This window comes from Opisthorchis viverrini, assembly GCF_000715545.1.
Source record: "Opisthorchis viverrini unplaced genomic scaffold opera_v5_35, whole genome shotgun sequence".
Taxonomy (NCBI): Eukaryota; Metazoa; Platyhelminthes; class Trematoda; order Opisthorchiida; family Opisthorchiidae; genus Opisthorchis; species Opisthorchis viverrini.
Window position 1 is genome coordinate 2,183,194 of NW_008751691.1, and position 23,198 is coordinate 2,206,391.

The following is a 23,198-nucleotide window of genomic DNA, read 5'->3' on the forward strand; positions in this document are numbered from 1 at the left end:
TGACTGCCGCAACTTCGGTGCGACAAAAGTACAGTGCGTTAACCCATGTGCTGAGCATCGTGTGCTATGCTGTGTGACAGAATTATGACCAGCCATGAATTCGCAAGAAAATATGAACGAAACATCAGTAAAATGGACAGATAACCTCACAAACAAGCAGACGCGTTCGCAGTGGCTAAGGATCATAGGAAACAGTGGTTGTTTCTTAGTCCAAACATTCTGTTATCGACTGAAATGTTCTGTGCTTGTTGAACGACAAAAAGCGTGAACTCATGAGCCTAGCCTAGAGTAAAACCTCGGCCTAGACTAAAAAGAGAATAATAACTTTCGGTAACACCACAGTATTAGTGCATAAAGCAGGATGCTAAGACCGAACCCTGGCGAGTGAACTCGGTGCTTCGTTGGAGTGGACCATGTTGAGAAGTGACACCACGTATGACACGCCTGTTAACAAAAAAAGACTAAAGTAATTGATCCAGCACGATACGGTGTCGAGAATCGAGCCCAAGAATATCAGCCCAACTCTCGATCAAACCAAGTGGAGTAAATTCTTTCCAACGCTTTTTGGGGACTGGTTCCAGAATCTTTACAAACTTGATTGCACCTTGGCTCGGTGTTGAAGGTAGAAGCGGTTTAACTTCTCTTTCTTTCTTGAATCTCTCCAAATGTATGTACTGTAAAAGGCCACAGTAAATGCAGCACTTTCTGCTGAAGAATACCACAAACGAGAGATTCAGGTAGATTTGTTTCATCCACAGCAAATTCAATTGCAAATCAGTTCTAATTTTCTTTTTTTTCACATTTCGTGTGCGAAACACAAACCGGACATCGGACATTGAACAAGTAAGATTGTCGGATCATCTACCTCAAGACAGCCTAGCAATTTGCGAGTCGACTGTTTGTTCACTTTATTTCAGAAAGTGCAAATCTCAGTTTCTACATTCGAACTATCGATTACGTGCTACGCGTACTGTGTGCACATTGTAGCGCAGGAATTAAGCGTCCAACTACCCTTCGCTTCATGATTGGTCGATTATCACTTGTGGACTTTTCTCCCACACTAATGGAAATCCGGACGCGACCATGCGGATCAGGTCACACACTGCTGTGTTCGCGAGTGGGAGGATGGAATGTGGTGGGTTAAAAATATTGGTGTGCTGAAACGGTAGCAGGAAGGCAGACCAATGGTGATGATGCGATCGATAACAGGTTATCTCCAACACATTTTCAAATGGATAGGGTCGCACCGGTCCTGATCAATAGCCATATGGGACAGCGGTGGGGTATACAGTAGGCATCGATCTATTATAATATACAGTGCACATTTGAAAAGAGAGAATATGAATTGTTAGACACTTTTTGTACTTATTGGGTCAAGTCGTGAAAATCTGACTGTGTAACGAACGTACAGCTAACCTAGTGTTTTCTCTGAAATTGCTGAACTACGGTCTACTGTTCAATTTGTTTCGGAAGTTCCCTTTTGCTTTGTTGATGCTGTTAAATGACAGTGTTGCACCCCACTACGACATAATCTTAGAAGTCGTCTATCCCTTGTGGTGTCCGCTTAAGTTGGTCTTATTCAATGCTTCTTTCGGTACCAACTTATGCGTTGTGCATTCCGCTTAAATACCTTTCTTGGTGTTTGTCAAGAGAGAACACGTTCACCTATGACTTCGGCACCCGACTATTTTGCTTTATACTTTCATGATGGTTCAGTTGCTCACAACTAAATAAATCTGTCTGTTTTAAACGCAATTATCTCATGATTATTTTGCTCCCCAGATGAGCACTTGCTTCCCAGCCAGTCACATTCTTCAAATAGAAGAATGTGGTTAGATACTGTTTCTGTGGCAGTATACTTACTCACTACAAAACAAGTAGAACAAGTAATTTCAGACTGATATTGATGACTAGAAGGCCCACACACAACTGTGTGAAAGATCATCGAGTGAGAAGTAGCTCATGGTTTCGCCAGCTCTTCACACCTGCAAAGTGTAAAGTGTTGCTGCAAGACTGGGTGGGCTCGAACCCTAGCCTCCTGTTTACGGGTAAGCCGATTGAGGTAGTAGCTAAATTTGTCTGTGTCAGTCCCGTTGGTCTCACAAAAGATGATATTTCCATCGGGACTGGGAGGAGCAGAGCAGATTTCCTGAACCTGCATCACCTGTTACGTAGGCATGAAAACAACTTATTCGTTATTGGTCGAATTTATAATGCCACGGTGAGCTCCATATTATTATACGGGTCAGAATCATGGCCGCTATGCACCGAGGACGTTATAAGTCTTTCAGTGTTTGACCATCGATGTCATCGGAGCATTTCTCGAGTCTGTTTGGAACACCGGATCACTAATGCTGAAGTATCTCGAATGGACTTCAAAAGAGGTAACACGCCCATGATAGACGAACTGACAACACTCCATAGGTTGCGTTGGCTTGACCACCTGCTCTCCATGCCAGTCGACTGACACCCTCGAAGGATTCTTTTCGCACAACCACGTGAAGGGTGGAAGAGAGCCGGAGGAGGTCAAACAATAACTTGGTAGTGAAGTATGAAAGCCATTACCAGCAAACTCAGCTGCACTGGTCATTGCCGTTTTCCTGGATGGGGACCCCGAGACGGGCCACATCAATGGCTAGATACATTATCAGACATGTCCCGGTCGCGCCCTCAATGGCGCTCATGCATCCATGCTATTGCCTTCAATGCATAGCTCCCTTCCCAAACCCCAGTTAACCGTCCACCTACAGTGCTGTATCCACGCGCTAATTTAGCAGCTCCCGCCTCCAATGCGCAGCTACCTACCTCACCTCCCCGACTCATCGGTGAGCGAAACTGTGGCAGTTACAACTACTGTACGACGAGTACGCGGTTCTTACAGCTGACAATGATGATGATGATGATGATGATGATGATGATGATGATGATGATGGTGATGATGATATAGGACGAAAGATGATCCTCCATTCGTTGGAAAACACGCAAGTAAAGGAGGCACTATAGCTGCACAGTTCCCCTTCCTACTATCAGCTTATTTGCATCCCAATTTACTTTCCGTTTAGTATGCAAAGCGTTTTGCTGCTCTTCACACAAACTTGCATGCATGCACCAGCAAATTCATTCCGGTAGTTTGGCTGTTGCTTGTATCTAAATGCTGCGGACAATCGGTCGTAGTGACCCGAACTGGCGTCGCCTGGCTTGTGGCTTTGAGTTGAGTGGAACAGACCTTGCAAAGTCGAACTAAAGCGATTCTCTTGTATGAAGCAGATATACAGTTGAACTATACTGGACGGAGACTTTGACTGCTTGTTGCCCAAGTGAGTACTCACTGTTAGGCTTCATGTTTGGTTTACCGGGAACTTGAAGCTTTTACTGTGATCTCAGTTCTTCTACATAACCGGAAAAACCCTTTTGAATTTCTCCTGTTCCACATGCATTATCTGACTCAGACTTCCCCGCCTAGCTTCTACTTCTTGTTTCCTCAACATGTCTGACCTGGAGGTAGATTCCAAGACGATTGAAAATGTTCTTATTCTTAGTCCTGTCACATTTAATTTTGTCATTCCCCACGCCTGGTTCAAGCAGCTGGAAAAGAATTTTCAACACAGACGCACTGTTTTTCAGACAACCGCATCAACATTCTCTACCACAAAAATACATGAGTACCGAATTCCTCGACGTCATTAAAACCTCGACCTTATTGAAACCCTGCAATAACTGAAGTCGGCCGCACTTGGAAGCACGACTATGTTAGAAAAACCCTTTTTTCCGACAGCCTCTTTGGGGTGTCGAATCGGGTGGACGTGCTCCCTCTTAGCTATTGCCACAGGTGCAAGTATTAACGGGTTTGATGACTCCGTATTTCGTATTTTGTATGCATAATGCCTGCTGACTGACACCAAAGTGACCTTTTACGCTGAATAGAACTGGCAGATAAAGGACAAGGCGCGTAACATGTCAATGCCACGGCAACACTAGTCCCCATCGATTATGGCGGTAAATTGTTAAGCTGCATCCCCTCAAGGTCAGCAGACGTACAGCACCATGTCGTGTTTGCTGCCTGCCTTGTGGTGAAGGAACCTGATGAAAGCCACGTAAAAACAAAGAACCCTAGAGGATGATAAACTACAAAATACTGATACAGAAACCCATGGCAGCTGTACGAATCTTTCTGCATTTGGGTCTTGAACGGAATTCCACGTATGCTTTAGTTGTGATATATGCGTAGAAGAAAAGATTTAATGTAGTTAAAATCAACTACACATCAAGATGGCAACATTTTAAAATTGCAGTCTAAAGCAAACAAGAGTTCCGTTGCCGAATAAATATCAGGAGTTAGGAACTTCCCTCCAAGCTTTGTTTGAGTCCTAATGATCTATGTGTGTATGGTACAATAGAAGAACAGGGTGGGACTAGAGTGTGTACGGTCGCATAACACAAAATGCCAACTAACTCCGTATTTTCCTGTTGGCCTTCGAATTAAGTCCATTTATACCGAAACTAGGAAGAGCACTGTATGTAATTTTCCTCCCTTCTAAGGAAGGTTAGTTTCCTGTAAATAATCGCAGAATGCCCAAGACCTACTGAGACCCTCAAACTCCCTTCAGAATCGCAGTAGGGACGCCATACATTCCCAGCTGCCGGTCGCGGGTAGCTGTCTGCCAAGTAGGCAATCAATTCAGCAACGACCGACGATGATGAGTGTGTAACCATTTTTGATCGGACTGTTTGGATTCAAGGTCGAAATTGTGTTTCAAATACCACGATGCTCCTTGTGGTTGTTACACTCGCTTGTTTGCAGCTGATTCGTTGTTGGTGACACTGAGGTACTGGAGCGGGGACGGCAGTTATTTGCAACACACTATTGCTTATTTCCACTATGAGCGATATGTAATCCGACATGAATCCTGAGTGAAAGTAATCAACAGTGTGCGGGTTCCGGTTGGTTTTCATATCTACAACTCCTGGCATAAGATCTGGCCACGTCACTATCGAAACGTAGTCAGCTGATTTTACTGTCGGGTACAAAACCATGAGTTATTCCGTTACACTCAACTGCTTGGATTAAATCGTGATGCGACACTTTGCAGATGGTCATTCGGTCAACGAATAATCAAATACCCTCACCACCGTCTTTCTAACTACCATGCATCCTTCTTCTGGTTTTTCGATTCACCGATTCAGGCGGCTCCAAGCAGCAGTCGCCTCGGAAGGGGATGCAACTGATAAGAAACTCATCACTGAAATTGTCATGAGAATATTTTGCTAACCTATTGTTTCCAGCCGGACGAAAGTGAATATTTTTTCTATTTCACCCTACCATTTTACTATACTTAAAAAAGCCAAACAGCAATGAAAACAACTCAGTGAGTTTCCAGATTTATTAAACCACAGAGAGGAGTATCAAAAGATGACTCCCACTTCGGGCAACGGAGGTGGCCTATTACGGCAACCGCATTCTTCTCGGTGTTCGCACTTTTCGAGAAACTTCACCTATTCCATTCTGTGGGCAACCTTCTTACAGAGACGCGGTGTGTTCTGAGCAGCCATGTTACTAGTTTGACCAAATGAAGACCTGGATAGCGTGTTATGTAGAGTGTACTGTCCGGATATCAAGGGCCCGCACAAGGGCTTGTTCCCCTGATGTTTGACGTAGAGCAAGCAGTTGGACATTTGAGTTCCCACAGGGATCCGTGGTTCATTGGAAGTGCCTCGCACAGGCAGTTCCATTGAGGGTGCTGGGAAAAATTTGGGTCCTCTAGACCGTATGTCATCCACTGTCCATCGAGCAGTTGATGGTGGGCCAATGGAATGATGTAAAGTGGATCGAAAGCAAGATTTTCGCAGTTGTCTAGCAGACGGAACGTCCTCTTTCTGTTCGGTTTTCATGGTACTTGCTTGTTTGTGACTGCTTGTTGGAGCCGTTCTCTCGGAGCACGTAGGAAGCCTGTCACAAGTTGTGCTTTCTCCTCCCCCTCCACTGCTTCCTCCCAAAGCGGATGCATCGTAGTTAGAATCATCTGGTAATGTCGGCCATTGCTTTAGACGTTCAGGCTTACCCCTGTGTGTTTTCTGCCGGGCTTCAATCCCCACTGGCTTTTTTGATGTTTGTCTGGGCACAATTCGAGGTCTGGTCCTGGTTATTTTAATACTTTGACCGGAGTAGTTATGGACCGTTTCTGTAAGACAGAAAGTAGAACGACGTTTTTAGTCTTTTACCTTTATGCAGGAAACTGTTGAATGCACTACGATTCTGTATGGGAAAGTTTCCCTTTTAAAATAATCAGCGAAATTGAGCCTAATAAGCCGGTGCACAACATTTTCAGGTCCAAAGTCGGACGATGTTTTAGTGATTTGCATCGACTTCTGGCCATTCAGATCCCAATCCTCTACTTACGTGTTTTAAGTAGTCTACTAATACAGTGCAATTAAAACAGTTTCCTTTCTGCTGCACGCGATATCACCTTCAACTTCATCACCGGCGTTTGAAAAAAATTTCGGCAGACCGGCTTTCCCCGTATGCAGCAAAATTTAATGTAGGAGATTTGAGTCAATGCGTACTTCTGGGGTATCCACGGGCAGTTGATTTTGGAGGGCATAAAAGTTACCTTTGGATTCATGAACCATATATGTCTGCTAGGTAAAAACGTGGACTGTAAAGTAAAGAATAACCGATAATTTCCGAATACAATCTTCTACACATTAAGTATGCGTTAGAATACTAAATGTCTCCCTCACCTGTGGTATTTCTCAACTGAGTATGCTTCCTGAAGCCTGCACTAGTGTAATATTCGAGATATCGAAGTAAATTATCTGCCATTGTCTTCGACAATCTTATAAGTGGTATGTTATACTAAGAAAATGTACATCAATTTCTCGAATATCGTAAAAAGTGGTGTGAGTGGTAGCCTCGATCCTGCCAGTTATTTTGGGGAGTAGCACAAATCACAGCTTTAGCTGGGAATCAGCTGACTGACCGGTTAACGGCAACCCGAAGACCATGCCTATCTAATGAATACCAGGACGGGCGAAACCGGTAAAGTAATGCTCCAAAGTTTAAAACAATCTTATAAACAGCATATCATGTGGTAATGTTCTTTTGAATAGGTCTGTCTTCTTCAGAAATGCACTCACGTGCATGCGCAGAAATTACAACAGAGGAAAAAGTTTGGGTGACCCATCTAGGGGATACTCCACCTTGGTGGTGTACAGTAAGTCACAATAAGTCACGGAGTTTTGAAGAACATCCAGTGCTCGCCTCGTTATTTCACCAGTGACGAAGTTAAACAAGAATGGAGACAGTGGACATCTTTGTCTGACACCACTTTTTTGTAGGGAAGCTTTTGGAAAACTCACCATACATACTCACCCACTCAGAAGTATGTGAATACATGGATCGGATTATGTTTACAAACTTCTGGGGCATACGCTGTTGAGCAAGTGTAGTTAACAGCACTGGTCGATCGACAGAATCGAACGCATGCATGGAGCCAAGGAATACCAAGATTGTGGGTCGTCTGTACAAGTGGCCTGGCTCTAAAACCTGACGGAGTGTGAAGATGTGGTCAACGCAGCCTCTTCGGTCGAAATCCCGCTTGATTCTCATGGGTCAAGATTTTGCGTGCCACCGTAAGACGACGAAGAATCAGTGAAGCCAGAGGCCTTGTTATAACAGGAGTCAAACTGACAGCCAAACTGTCAGTCAAACTGACATCTCTGTAGTTATTAAATTCACTGCGAGTATCCTTTTTGAAAATGGACACCACTATCGATTCACTCCAGTTGTCTGGGACGATCGACCCGAATGGGCATGATAGGCACTGAGGCGTATACATCCTAAAACAAGCACCTATAAAACTCGGATGGGTTCCGTTTTGCACAAAAACACTGGATATCGGTCAGGGCTGTATCTTGAAAATCCTACACCAAACAAAACTTCTGAGCTGACAGAGTCTCAGAATGACAGCGACAATTCATACAAATCTCCTTTTGTTCGTTCAAATCATGATGTGAGTTTTTACGGCGCCCAGAATATGGTTATTTAGTGGGGGAAACCAAATCGTGTTATGCATCTGACGGTTTTCCAGTCTGGAACTAACAAAAATGGACGAGGTTTAGTCATAGCCACCTTTGTCGCACGACATACTCTTATCATCAACCAGGAAGTTTTTTGTGTCCACATCACTCTCGTCTAAACATCCCGTTCACTATGATGAGTCGGCTTTTCTGATTATTCCATGCCAAGTATGAAAATCACTTGAGTCCAGTTTTTGGGCTAGTTTAAGTCTCCTAGAAATAGCGGTATTTAAACCCTGGCTGCCCGACCTAAGAGGCAAGTGCGTTCCATCATCCTTTGGATTATGTCAAGCTACTTACAAAATAGAGTAGTCTTGTACATTGCATTTGAATGCTGCGAACCTTTGGTCCATGGGTGCCGAGAGAAAGTCAGTACCAGTACCGCTTGCTAGCCAAAACATGCGAGTTCTCGCTCACCAGTCTAGATATCAGTTAGATTTCAGTTCCATCATTTTATATGCTTATTTTTGTGATGGAGTTTGAACTGAAACGTGTTAATTAGGTCACCAGTAAGGTATCTGCAAAGTCTCCAGAGTGAGTCATCGCCAGCTTGTGGTTCATCAACAGAAGGCGGAAAAATTGTCCAATCGGAAGTATGTTGAAGCTTTTGCAATATAGACATCGGTTGCTAAGGCAAGTGCATCATCTAATAGATCCATCGAAAATCGGACTCACTTAGACGAGATTCAGCTTCTCTTAAACACTTTTTCAGTTCTTGAAGGCACGAATAGAAGGGCTCTGTTGGGTCGGCCGACTTTTTCTGTCCAACAAAGGTCTGCTTTGGAACCGAGAAATCATCTGGATAGCTTGCATGCTCCGCTGAGTAGTTAAATCTTGATCTACCAGAGTGCCGACAGCCTCCATCTCCACGTATGCTTGCCGTTTGTTCTTTTCTCGATTGCCAATATAGCTTTGTTTTTTGGCCGGTTTGCTTCTTAGCGCAGAGCGACTTTTCTTGCAGTAACGTATCCCCTTTTGGCCGCGGTTTGGAGATGGAAGGAACTTCCGTTCCTCTGGTAAGTCTCCTGCTTCTCACCCATGTGTCCTCAGAGACATCTATTTTCTTCAGCTTATCAGTTAACCAGTTTGGGTATACTCGGAGTTCACGCGCCACTCTATCTTGATTGCCTTGGATTTCCTGAACTGATACAGAAACGGACCGGTAAATTACTGACGAAGTGCTGGTAACTTCGTCCGTCCGAAAACCTCTATGACGCACGTGACGGTTCCTCATGAAATGTGCATCGTCATCATCAGAACTTCTCCCCGAGCCATCGGTTGAACAAATATTGTCATTCTCGTTGTCTTCGTTGAGACTCACATGAATAGCACTCACACAAGCGCTCAAGGTAGGCGGGTCCATTCTTCCGGGATCATCCATAGACATTGCAGTTAGGTTGAACCGAGAAGAACTTCCAGCTGACCTGTTCACTGAAGACCTAGATCTGTTTTGGCGGGATCTCGACCTTGAAGAGAACCGATTACACTGAATACCTACTTCGATTCCAAACGGATTATCTACAGATGCTCCATCTTCTAACTGCCTGTACAAATATGGTCTCAGTTGTTGTGAGCAAGCTTCACAGAAGACGATTTCATTTTTATCGTTTGAAGTTAGTCTAGTGTAGGTTTCCTTTTTCGAGTTACCTGACCTAGTTTTTATGGTCAAGGGACGTAGTACACATTGTGTGGTGTCCTTCAAAGCAGTCACAGAGAAAGTCATATGAACGCACATATTATCCTTTCCCACAGTTACTTCTTTCATGGATGCATCAGCTTGGGGTTCTGTGTAGGTGGAACTCAACGAAGGGCTCCCATCGTTCTCATTATTTGATGCATATTCAGACGGTGAACGTTGGGCGGATAGGAGATGCTGTGCTCTCTGTTCTGTACTGTGGGGTCCATGCTGCGTCAGTGGTTGGGGGCTAAAACAATTCCTGTCCGTACAGCTGACAACAACACATCTTTGTTCTTCAGCTGGCAAATGAAATTTGGTTGGGCTCAGGCACTCGTTTCGTGGGTTAACGGCTTCGGCAACCCGTTGTTCTAGATCTTGAGAATTCAGGTTTCTTGCACAGTATGACATTACTGAGTAGCTGGACTCTGCTCCGTTTCCCTTTTTGCTTAATTCTTGCTCTTTCATAGCCGTTGATGGACGGATCGCTTCTGATAAATGAGAATCGCGCTGGACAGTGATGGATGAGTTGGGACCTTTAAATGGGCCCTGAACCGGAGAAACGTTTGAAGTGACGATAGTCTGCATTGTTGTTGGTTGACTGTCCGAATAGGTAGAAGAGCTTATTAGTCTGCTTCCTTCCAAACCGTACTTCCAGCCCTGCTGTCTGGCACATGTCCTGAGTTCGGTGTCCACTTTCGTTTCCAGTAAATGATCCATTGCGTAACAGGAGGCTGAATATGCCAAGCCCAGTAAACCTCGAGACAGATTTTTGGCGACATTCGAAGCAACTCCGTCTGATGAATTACCTTGGGTTTGGTTCACAGAAACAGTCTGAACAATCTGATGGAGCAACGTGAATACCCTCGCCTCTCCAGGCCCTTCAGGTATGGTTTCGTTCGAATAATAAAAGTTCACATCTGGAATAAGTTCCAGTAACTTCTTGGCCATTAGCAGTTCGATGTTGATTGGAGCCGATGTCACAATCTGACTAAGCTGCATAGAGGAGGTACCCTCACACAGTTCATTCATCCGTTTTGTCAGACTTGTTGCCATTGTGTGGTCTAGAAGGTGTTCCACCTGATGACATATTTTTTGGTCCTCACCCAGTGTTACGAGAGGAATCACTGTTTTTCCATAAAGTGTCAGTCCTTTATGCGTCAAGGCCAGAATTTTCCCCACAAGTCTCTTGTGCACAGTCATACTGCTTGTACGATCCAGCTGATTCTCTTTGTCTGTTGTCGACCCCAGCTCCGTATCGCCGCATGTGGTCATCAGTTTTGCCGCTCCCGTCTTCTGCATGAAGGCAACATCTTGAGTCTCATGACAGCGATCAGTTGGCGAGCCAGCTTTTAAGGCCGGTAGATCCGTTAATTCCTGCATCCCATCGAAACCATACTTAGAGTTTGGAGGCACAAAGGTCAGGTAGTAGTAAGCGTTCCTATTTGGAGATCGTGGAATTGATGAACTTCTTTGTGTCGCATACATTCGAGAAGATTGTTCTGAAGTTGGCCTATCTTCATCAGACCGATCGACCAACGATGGTCTCATGTTAGCCGTAGTAAAAAGTAACTCAACAGAAGTGCAACGTTCATCCTGTTCCCATGGCTTAGTCATTTTGTCAATCGAGTCGACATGTTGGATATGCTTCATGTGTTCAGCTGGACCACATAAAATGGGTATGGACGAGCTGGTCATCAGTGAGACATGAGGATCAAGGGTGCTTAGTTCAAGACGCTTCTCCTCAGAGGTAATGCTGAACGATGGAATCCAGCTTGTCTGTGTTCCCTGGTCTTTTGGAGGTATTGATGTGAATGGGTTCGATGAAGCTGGATTGGTGGACTTCAGTTCTGTTTCATCTGAGTTGATATGTTGCGTACTTGAGATTTTGACAGATACCAGTTCGGCTGGTACTGTTGGAAGGTAAGAATCTGTGATTGTCGGATCAAACGTCACTGCATCTGCCTGTTGTTCGTTTCTTGTAGTTGAGCAAGCACTGTCATCTTTTGCCAAACCCACAGACTGGTGAATGAGAGAAGAGGCTGGTCTTTCAGTTGAACGCTGATGGATATGCTTCAGACGCTCCAGGGCACACTGAAGAATGGTTTGAAGGCACAAGAGAGTTGTTCTGTAAAGCACTGAATTTGTGTATTCGGAGAATCTGCAACCCAGTTTTTGCAAATGTTGAAACAAGTGGTAGATAAACTGATCAAGTGTGTCGATTTCCTCATCAGCATTGAAAGAGCTGCAGTCTAGGTCAAAGATATCCTCCGCACATTTGAACTTGGTCGAGATATACTTAACACACTGTTGGAGCCAAGCGAGTTGTTCATTCACTGCGAATCGCTGACGCTGCTCTAAACTGAGTGTCGACCACTTGGGACAAAGCAGTGTCACCTGTTCGAGACAGGCACGCATCAATGCCACAGGGACAGTACCATCTGCGGTCGATAGAGGTTCTAAGCGACACACATCCTGATTTTTAATGAGTCCCACTTCACTGCTGCCTAGCCTGACTGCGAAAAATGCCGGTATTTTCGGGGGTGCGAGCTTCACAGTCGCGGTCATATTCTGTGTTTGCTTGGATAATGTTCTGGTTACTAGAAGGAAAACAGGGATGCTGCATGGGTGATCCGATAGCATCAAATCTATCACGATACACAACAGTAAACGTTTTTTTAATTGAATGAAACGTACCTGAGAAATGTTCAGTACCAGTTCAAAAATAGACCGTTGACGTTTTCAGTTTGAACCAAGCTTTACTTTCACCTATAAGTTGCCTTACGGACCACATTGATCATAGGCGTAAACACGATCAAAAACCCAGTTTCTTTTCATATAAGTCTATTTTCATCTCTATTACTCTGTTGTAATGATGAATTTGGATCCTAAAAGTCACCGTTTAAATAAGGTCGACCGGAGTCGTACCTACCAAGAAGTAAGCTTTGAACTTGAGAATCAGGAATTCCGTTACAATCAAAATCAAATAAGTTGGGGGACTACTTTGCCAAAACGAACCAACTATTTTAGGCACCAAGACTTGATTTTATTCAAGTAAGTTTGGGTATTCAAGCCAAAACCAGTCACTGATTTTTACCAGAAGCTGGTAATTACTTCTTGTAAGAGGGCCTGAGTAGATTTGCAAACAAACACAGTGCTCAAAAAGCTCTATCAAGAGTAAGCAAACTGGATAGCAACCCGTATTAGAAGGTGTGGCAAGTCACAAGTCCATTGTTTGATATTCTAACATCCGTTTTCCTTGGAATCGACTTGCTTTTTTATTACCATTAGGATGCTCAGTTTTTGTTTTTGAAATATGTTCTCGAATTCAAATACGGCGTCTTTTATCACACATGCTAGTTTTTCGCGTTTGGTCGAAGCTCAGATATGATTATAACCATCTCTAGGAGATTTGAGCAAGCCTAACAGCCTGGTTTACACAACTGTTTGATTCCTATGGTTGGCTCCAGGTCCCCTTGAACCTTTAGGGTTGTCGTCACGCATATCACTGTTCGCCTAGTATGTGCCAGCAAAGATTTCATCAACGTTTTCAAAATTTTTCCCAGCTTTTCTAATGATGTTTATATGACAAATTTTCAACCGTGTTTCTAAACGCTGTGACAAACGAAACGGATCTGAACACAGGGTGGAGTACGATAACAACCGCTAGGATCCTCGGGCTTCTGAGATTTTATGTCCGCTCCCTGTTATGGATCAACATCATTTGACCACAACTGCAATGTGACTGAACGGTAGTCACTTAACCAAGAGAGTTAGAGAGGAAATGACTCGCGAGAAGCACATTTAAACACTGATGGTGTAGTTGTTTAAATTATCCGTGATAAAACAGGGACATCAGCGCACACAGAAAAGTGGGCACAATGTTTACGGGTTACTGGACTAAACATTTAACGTTTTACAGGTTACATTTTCAGTGCTTTTACATAGTGTTCTCGCACCAATTTATCAGCTCCCACCTCCAATGCTCAGCTGCCTACCCCAACTCCCCAAATCATTCATGGACGAAATTGTGGTAGCCACAACCACCGTACCAGTACGCGGTTCTTAATGATGATGATGATGATGATGATGATGATGATGAATGATGATGATGATGATGATGAACCTGGTGCTGAACAGAAATGTGGGTAACATCTGGTGAGTAATTCTGGTCCTAAGCTGTCTCCAGATATCTAATTTATTCTTGTGATGCTACACAATACTTTACACAGGACACTCAGATATATATTTGGAATGGTAGTGTATGTCTTTGATAGCGATTGCTTCAGGAATTTGTGTCACAGACAGGTAGCCAACATCATGGGAGTAATAGCTTACATATGATGGAAGGCCAACGATGTTCGTTGGTAGGAATGCTTATTACGAATTAGAACGAATCCAACTGCTTTTCCAAACTGACGATGTCGTTACTTTTGCAGTTTCTAATTCACTACAGGGATACGACGCGTCACTGAAGCTCATGCTTACCTTCCGTTATTTTATATTCGTGTCTACAGTAGAGGAGCAACGTAATTTAAAGTCGCTATTGGCTGAAAAGTCAATTCATCCTAATCGCGATTTGAAGTACAAACTGTGGAGCCTAATTTTGTGGTGGAATCGTTGTGAAACATCACTTCGAACGACTGGCTATACTCTAGTCAAAAGCGTCTAAATTCAGCGGTTTGTACCAAGTTTGCTCATCGCCTGAGAAGAAATAGGTTGTCAACGGAATGGTTAAAGGCAAATTCATCAGACTGATGTATTTGTTGGTGAGACTGGGAAAACGTTTCGCCTTCAGCTGCGCAGCCTAGAAGTAGCATTGTAACCTTAAGCTTGTCTTCCAGCTTCCTCATCATAGGACCATATTGAGGTTATCTGAGAGAGCCATAGGATGGAATTTACCTTTGTTATTTTCCACCATCAGTTTCTATCTCCTGTATTTCCCGTATGTATTTGCACTAAATTTTTCCCACCGAAAGACGCTTAAGCTCAGTTGGTCCTAGGTTGCCGCTTGATACACCTACTCAGAGGGGCCTGAGATCATAAATCACCAGATTCACGTGGTCGTCGGGTGTAGCAACGCTGTTATGCCCTCTGACTTTTGTAGTGGGCGCGGTTCGCGAATGAATCGACGGATGAACGACGGCGGCTACAATGTACTCGGGGCTAGAGTGACGGTCATCTGGCCTAGACACATAAGATGCAATCTACCTGGCGGAGGATAAGTGGAACTTCAAGGAGGGGCAAACTTCAGGATGAAAAACTGCGAGCGGAAATGTCGAAAGAGCAGGATGATAGTGTCAGAGTTCAACTGGAAAAGAGGTCATCTCACAAGAATCTCACTGTGTGCGAGAAAAATGCGCCTACAGTATTTGGTCTACACTGTCAACAAACTGTAATTAGCTCAAGAAGAAGGATAATTCACACAAGTAGTAGGCCTTCCATCTGAGAAGCTGTTACTCAAGCAGTCAGTCAACACTTGACATGAACTCCATGAGTGGTACGATATACTGTCTAAATGTGAATCAATCCAGCCCGTGGTCGACCGGACAGTATGGGTCCCAACTTCTAGCCGGGAGGTTGAAAAACCCTAGAGTCTCGTGAGCTGCGCACTGATGTGGAATTAGAAGTAAATAGTTGTACACTGGTTGCCGGTTTTTCAGTGTAGATTGGCTTCACCTACAAGACCAACTCTTAACTGAAATCCCCAAATCTCTTCAAACTCAATGGAGATTACTGGTCTACTCACACACATTAGTAGTCTGCGCAAGATATTCGGACTGAACTATAAACCTGTTTTACAGATTAAAAGTCTTACTTCATTAACGGCTACTGAAGAACATGTTGGACCTCTGGGAAGGATTACTGTACATATTCGTTCCAAACTGGTGTTCCCACTGAAGGAAGACGAATGAATGTCGTCTAACCGGACACTTATCACAGACAACCCGGGTGACAAGATCGAGCTCATTGGTTGTAAATTGTCACCGAAACACTATCGCATCCTCTGTTTATAATTGTTTTTCTTCGTAGCTCGGCGTTTTTTTTCTTTCAAGAACATGGGCTCAAACAACTGAAATGATCGATCGTTCATCGAAAACAAATGCAAAATTAGGATTCCCAATAATAACTCAATAAAACAAGAAATGGAACTTGATCAAAAAGGACGAAGTCTCATTAGATGCATACCATTGTTCATCACTACTGTGGAATGCAAAACTGGATGGTTAACTGAAGGCAAAATGACGTTTGTGCACATTGGGCTTGTTGGATGTGAGTGATGCAATAACAGGCTTGGTGTATATGCAGGTGAATGTACAATGTTCACTGATGGGACACCTGCTACTGAGGGCGATATCCAGTTGTTTGTGATTATTGGTTGTTGTGCTGCTTGCGGTGGTGCTGCTAAGGCAAGTGTTGGGGGCGATAGGGCAAGCGTTGCTGGAGGTACAGCTAGCAAAGGGGGCGCCAGGGCTACAGGTATTGCGGATGGCGGCTGAGGCGGTAAGGATGGTGGTAGAACTGGGGACTGTGGTTGTAGTTGCCCATTCTGAACGGGACTATAAGGAGATGGATGAAAGAAAGGTTGGGCAGTTGGGTTGTGACTGTAGATCACCTACCGCCAGCTGAGTGTTTACATACGCGTTTGGTGGTTGCTGAACTAGTTGATGTGGTGATAACTGTGTCGATTGGTATGGTAGTTGCTGTGATGCTTGTTGTGGTGGTCCCAGTATAGGTTGCCACGTATTTGTACAGTCCACCGACTGAGATGTTAGTTTCGGTACAGGATCAGTTGGAGGTTTTCTATCGTCCTGCACTGGTATTGTAATTGTTGGTGGATTGTTTAATTCTCTTTTAAGTTCGCGATCTAGTTCATGTCCAGATATGCTGTCCAACACATCCATCTTTTCAACCTCTTTGATTATCTTCATGGTATCGGGAGACACTGGCCTCATCGTTCTGTCAACGGTGTATTTCTTCTGTTTATCAGGCTGAGTTAATCCTCCATATTCAGACATTTCATTGAACATTTCTTCCAGCGTTTCCAGCAAGTTGTCGTCAAGGTCGGCTGTTTGCCCTTCTTTTCTGTGTTTGTCCCTTACTTGGTGTATTACCCCTTGTTCGTAACCAGCCCTACCAATGAGTGGGTCGCACCAGTCGATTTTTCCTTGTTTTTTGTTTCGCTCTTGTTTTGGTCGTAGTTTCTTAGCAGGTGAAGAAACATTGCGATGATTATGCTTTCCACAAGTTGATATGCCTACAACATTTTGAAATCTTGGCTTAGGTCGCGGCTTGCGTTTTTTCTCTCCAACCGGTTCCCACAAAAACTCGCCAGATTGTTCTCCTCCTTCAGCAGCCCTGTATGCATCTTCACGCAAAAAATCTCTCTGTGCTTCTTCCGGGTAGTCGCTCACCTGTATAGCTTTATCGGTTTCGGATTTGTGCTGAGGTTTTCCTTGACCACGAATACGAAATTGCAACATGGTGCCTGAACATGGCGCGGGGTCTTTGTTACCCTTCTTCAATTCCACAGTAACCGTTCCGTGACCTCTTGATGAAGGAAGCTTGCATCGAATACCATCGCCAATTTCCTCACATTCTATATCTTTTTCACCTTTGCAGCTGATATCCGTTCGAGCTAGAATAGATCTGCATGGCGTCTTGGTCACTTTAGGTAGATCCGAGTGGAACTCTGGAAGATTGTTAGATTCATTATCGTTTGAAAATTCTCCGGGTGATCGATGTCCGCTGTTTGTAAATTGTGGCGAAGATGCGTCAGAACTGTTAGAAGCACTGGAGTAGCGTGAGCTGTGGTCACAACTGGATCGTTTGCTTTTGGTCTTGCCATGAAATGGTTCACGGTTATGTCCGTTTGAAGAGAAAATACGGGCCTCGTTAGGCATCGAGCTAATCCGTAATAGGGTCACTCCCGACTGTTCAGTTTTTTCTTCCTTATTCGAAGAACCCTGAAATACCTGTGATGATTTTCCATGACATCTGTGATAGATCTTACGCTGCCCCCGCCTGTTTGGACGCAATCCTAGTATTTTGTTAGTTTTGCTACTTATAGGCCAACCCAATTCAAGTAAACGACTCAAGTGTCGGCCAATCTCTTCGAGCGATTCACCAAACTCGCTTCGGGTCATCACGGTGGTTGAATGTCGTCTGAGCTCACGAGTTATGCGCATTCGGATTTCGTCTTCGGAATCAAGACGATTCGGTTTACGAGAGATCCTCGGGTTGTTCGCTAGATCATTTCGCCCACTGTATAATTTATCATAAAGGTGCATTGTGCGGTTATATACTCAGAGGCAACCAGCTGCTTCATGAGGAATCTTCACGTATCGACCGTTTGTTCGAACCGCTGTCACGTGATGACACCGGAGATGGTGGCGCAGAAAAATAGGCCACCGCTGTCACGTGATGACACCGGAGATGGCAGCGCAGAAAAATAGGCCAACAGAAACAATGGTCAAGAACAATGACAGCAATAAAGTTAGCAAATATATACACCCACATGAATTTTCACATTGTGACTTTTCTGTCCTTAGACTGTTCAAAATAAATGGTGAGTCGGGTGTACTGCGCTACGCTACCAATACTATCCTGGCCAGTAAATAAGAGCCAGTTGTGTTAAATCCAGTGCGATAAACTCGTTTTTATCGGTTATTCAACCGTGATTTTCTCCACCAGTCTGGTAGACGTTGTCGGTAAATCAGGAAGATACAGTCTGACTAAACCCGTGATAACGGACCGCCAACTTTTCTCCACTAGTCGGGTAGATGTTGTCGGTAAATCACGAAGATACAGTCTGACTAATTTTTTTACCACTCAAGTAGTGATAGGTTAATTGAAGAAAGAGGTACAAACCGGTCCTGGAATTTTCCACAAGTCTTGAAAGCGTTTCAACAGAAATTTTCAAAGCCCAACCAAATCTGACCAATCTATTTGGAGAGGAATATAGCGAAAGGAAGGCTGAAGGAAGCAAACAGTTTTAATGTCAATAGGTAATGTATTCTTGCTTTGGGCCCACAAATTTGTCCGAGGCGTAATACAGCAATAACTTTTGCGGTTATCTCGGAAAATATAGTCGCACTCAGTTCGGATTCGATTTAGGCTATCATGTGGTGCTCCACCAGGCCAGGTGTGTGAAAATGCTATCAGACAGGCTAAGTGACATGTTACATATCCCGAGTGGTAACTTGTTTAAAGATGTCAAGGTCTATTATGTGCTATTTTTGAGTGTCTCACGGGGATAAGCAGTCTATAAGCAATTTTCACGAAGTTTTACTTCCTTTACTAGGGGAGGCTTCTTTTTGTTGTTGGTGTTTTATTTATCGATTCGGATATCTGTCCTATGAGAAGCCCGTTGGCAGGATTCGCGGTACCGAGACGTGGTCGCCCAGGAAACGAGGTTTGTCTGAACATAAGAGATCTTATCCTCCCTTGTTCCACTTAGTTTGAAAACACGTTTGCAGCGAACTTTGTTTTATAACTTGGGTTTGAAAAACAAGTTATGGAATAAACGCAGCCCCCACTTGAAGATCCATTTGTTTCTTGGTAAGTAAGATATTTTGTGATATTAACTCACATAACAAACGCGAAGCTGACTCAGTCTACCTTTCAATTCGGGGAGCATCAATGTAAAGAAACGAGCATGTATATTCGCTTGGCAAACATAATGAGGTAGAATGAATGTACAAGACGTATCTAACCTGCGTAACCTAACCTATAGGAAAAGCACCACAGATGGTTATCATGATGACCAAAAAAACTCACACGGTGACTGATTGCCTGTACTCAGTGATGATTGCAAATCGGGACGCTTGCGACGAAATATCAATCTTCCCCTTTCATCTAATTTGGGATTTGCCTCATCGATCATCTCTGCTGATGAACATTCGATGCGCCTCACCGTGTAGCCATCTAACCAAATTCCAGAGCTGGTAGTACTGAGTGAACGGCGGGTTTGCTAAAAATACAGATGAGGCTTAATGTGACTGACCAGTTCACGAATAAGTGTGTTGCAGTTACCACGAATGGCCAACTGTATAAGGCAATTGCTCAATCATAAACCATGTTTTAGCTGCAACAATGATAGGGTGAATCCTTTATTAAGAGGGAACCTTAGTCAGGAAACGGAGAGGAGCAATGAAGTTACTGAGATTATCAGTCAAGGAAGATGCAAACAAGAAAACTGCTTTAATTGCATAATAGTCTCAAATGGTCTGTCACAAATACCCGACAAGTTCATACTTCTAACACCTGGTAGTACAGTTTGGATAGAGAAAAACAGCACCAGCGCTACTGGTACAAGTTGGCCAATAAACAATTTAATAACTTCGGTTAAACTGTGGGTCCTAGCCCGGGGAAAGAATGGCATCAACAACATTCCGGTTTGAAACAACCACACAGACTAAATAGAATGCTAATGAATAATTTATTCAGTCCACAGTCTACATTCACTTTATCATAGCTTCCTAAGGAATAAACTTTGCAACTAGGATTTCGTCCATTAATTGAAGTCAATCTGTCCTAAAAAGCAACAAGCACCTGTACGGCTGTTTCCTTTTTATTCGTAGTGTCAGCAGGANGGAAACTCCAAATCGCTTCGAATCCACAACCTCCCCGCTAATAGCTTGGTTCCTGAAGGTCAAGGGCGGCTGATCAGCAATGTAGCGCATTTGGACAGGATGTGGCACCACTCATCCCTCAATTTCTTGGTTTCTTATTTGTCGAACTCTCACCTGTAACTTGTCAAATCCCCTCGCACTACCAATATTAGACTTTTCATTAGCTGAAACGATGTTTTGAGGTAGCAATCAATCCACGTTCAGATGAATTTGGAGCTCCTTTTTTCAGAAATAACGCAGAAGATTTTCAGTAAACAAGTCGATGATGATGATGATGATGAATCGAAATTGTGTAATCAAGCCTCAGTTTCCGGATTATCATATAAGAATTTGGCATATTTACGTTCCCGTTTGAATTCTACGAACTCAATCGAACAGAGAGAAAATGGTGGGTCCCGTCAATGTAGGATGAGTGGATACGAAGTGCTATGGCAGATGACCAGAGGGTACCAAAAATTATCACATGAATTATCACTTTCAATATACCGAAAGGGGAAACGTGACTAACACCAGTAAAGCCATCTCCTAAACGATGAGTTACTGACACAATTTAAGCGAAAATAACACCAGGATATTGTAGAATACCGGGCAAAAACCGTTACCACAAATTGGAGACAATAACTTAAAAACATGTGAATCTCACGATCAGCACTTGATTCTTCCGGGCGGGAGGCTCATTCATATCACCACCAAGTGTGTTTGGAAATCAACTGTTTGCGGAGCTGTTAACAACCATGAGAATTGAAATATGGCTGCGTTTGATCATACGTGGTTTTTGTTGGAGAGTGCAGCTCCGTCCTGGCATTGTTGCATTCAGCAAATCATTGTCCAAAAAGGGGCTGCTCTCGCCTGATGTTACCTAAAGCTTATCATCCAGCCATTTATTGAACTCTGAGAGACTATTCTACATGTTAAATGTCGACAGGGGAGCCAAAAGAACATATAAAGCCTTCTCTGATGTGTGTGTCCATGACATCTTACTAGGTGTTGACGTTCCAGTTCGCAAACGTCTGCATACATGAGGCAAGGGACATCACTAGATGTTGCAACAGATCATGCGCATATAACTTGAGTAAGTTTTCAGTGTTATGCAGGGCCTTGCAGGCCGCTACTCCCACAGTTGATCCTGGCTGAAATATCTTGATTCACCGTTAAGCGCATTACCCGGCCGATTTGAAAGCTCGCTATACAGGAAGGAACGCTGTCTGAAATATCTTACGTGGAAAGCCTGCGCAAGAGATGTTAAATTGCCCAAAATGCATCACTGTTCAAAGCCTCCTCCTACGTGTCCCTTGAAAAAAAACAGGTGCTACTCCCACAGTTGATCCTGGCTGAAATATCTTGATTCACCGTTAAGCGCATTACCCGGCCGATTTGAAAGCTCGCTATACAGGAAGGAACGCTGTCTGAAATATCTTACGTGGAAAGCCTGCGCAAGAGATGTTAAATTGCCCAAAATGCATCACTGTTCAAAGCCTCCTCCTACGTGTCCCTTGAAAAAAAAACAGGTCACAAATGCATTACTCGCTTTAGCGAGACCAGTGCTGCTCACGTACACATGAGTTGCAAGTTTGAAAACGGAGCTGAATTGTCCCCTTGACTAATGTTTCAATGAACTAGCTGAGTGCCAGACAAAATGTAGTGCAACTGGCAGAGGCAGCTTTTTTCCACTTAATCAGGGATATTTTTCAACCTGTAGGAAACGCTTTGCGTCGAGTGACTTCCGAAACGGATACTGCGACTGGCTGGTTAAATTGTCCGATAAATCTTTGAGGATATGAGGGTAAACCTCATCGATACCCCGGGATTGACAACCCAACAAATTCCAGGAGGATTCACGCGGATACTTTTCTTATCCATTCGATCCTCTGGTACGTTCTGGCAAACGCCCTGGCGGCTACGCCGCAAAGCTTCCGACTCCTGAATAGACACGTTATCCAACATCCAGTCATAGATTGAGCAGAAGGATCTTGTCACCTGTTTTAGGCTTCCGACTCCTGAATAGACACGTTATCCGACATCCAGTCATAGGTTGAGCAGAAGGATCTTGTTACCTGTTTTATTGGTTCGTCTAAGATACAATGGTTTGAGGGAATTGACAGTTCTTCACCGCACTCTTTTGCGTTTCCACTGACGAGTGCATCACACTGGCAACCAGCTACCAAACTTGCCTTTGTTGATGCATTCTGAACAAAGGTGTGATACTTTCATAGGAATCTGTAGCTTGGCCGCTAAATACGTCCGCATGTGGTGAGAATGTAACCAGTGATTCCGGTCCTCGCCTGTAAAGTTTGTTTCCACATTTTTCAGTTTGAAGAGCTGCCCTGTTTCAGCTTTTCCGTACAAACTGAAGGAGCGAACTGTGTCCTGCAGATCCCACACGTCTGGATCTTGGTTGGTTCTTGGAAATGCTGCAACAAGCTGAAACTAGTACATCAGTGGAGACGCTTGTGCTACAACGACTGTTTGTTGACCCAGAAATGTGGACTTATCCAAGGCAGACACGTTGAAACACTCAGTGCTCAGACAGTCAGGATTCAACACCGCATGATTTAGTTGCTCGGCCAGGGTGGCTAGCTGTTATCTAAGGTTACTAAGGTTATCAAAGGTTCACGCGGGTTGTTAACTCTCCCCTGCGAATCAGCGGTGATCAGCGGTACCTTTCCTTGTTTTCTGACTACTCATGAGTAACGTGACTCGCACCTTTTTATCATGACACCATTTCGTTCCCTTGCTTCTCGCTTTCCCCCTTTTTCGTCCTTATTAAAGTTTGCTTATGCCTCAGCAACTGATGTCAATATTTTGTTGCCCGT

The 23,198-nt window shown here is 43.9% G+C and overlaps 2 protein-coding genes across 2 annotated transcripts in view; one reads left to right on the forward strand and one right to left on the reverse strand.

Annotated features, from left to right (window-relative positions):
- The window catches only part of T265_02761 (hypothetical protein), a gene marked incomplete at both ends in the record, with an annotated part of 86,409 nt that overhangs the window by 43,965 nt on the left and 19,246 nt on the right, over nucleotides 1-23,198 (forward strand). Inside the window, 3 exons of the mRNA XM_009167076.1 lie at nucleotides 8,987-9,092; nucleotides 9,154-9,238; nucleotides 11,500-11,674. Of these exons, the coding sequence (XP_009165340.1) occupies nucleotides 8,987-9,092; nucleotides 9,154-9,238; nucleotides 11,500-11,674 (366 nt within the window). The remainder of the gene's footprint in view (nucleotides 1-8,986; nucleotides 9,093-9,153; nucleotides 9,239-11,499; nucleotides 11,675-23,198) is intronic.
- The window catches only part of T265_02763 (hypothetical protein), a gene marked incomplete at both ends in the record, with an annotated part of 26,343 nt that continues 8,638 nt past the window's right edge, over nucleotides 5,494-23,198 (reverse strand). The window contains 3 exons of the mRNA XM_009167078.1: nucleotides 5,494-6,179; nucleotides 8,752-12,448; nucleotides 16,372-17,718. Coding sequence (XP_009165342.1) covers nucleotides 5,494-6,179; nucleotides 8,752-12,448; nucleotides 16,372-17,718 — 5,730 coding nt within the window. The remainder of the gene's footprint in view (nucleotides 6,180-8,751; nucleotides 12,449-16,371; nucleotides 17,719-23,198) is intronic.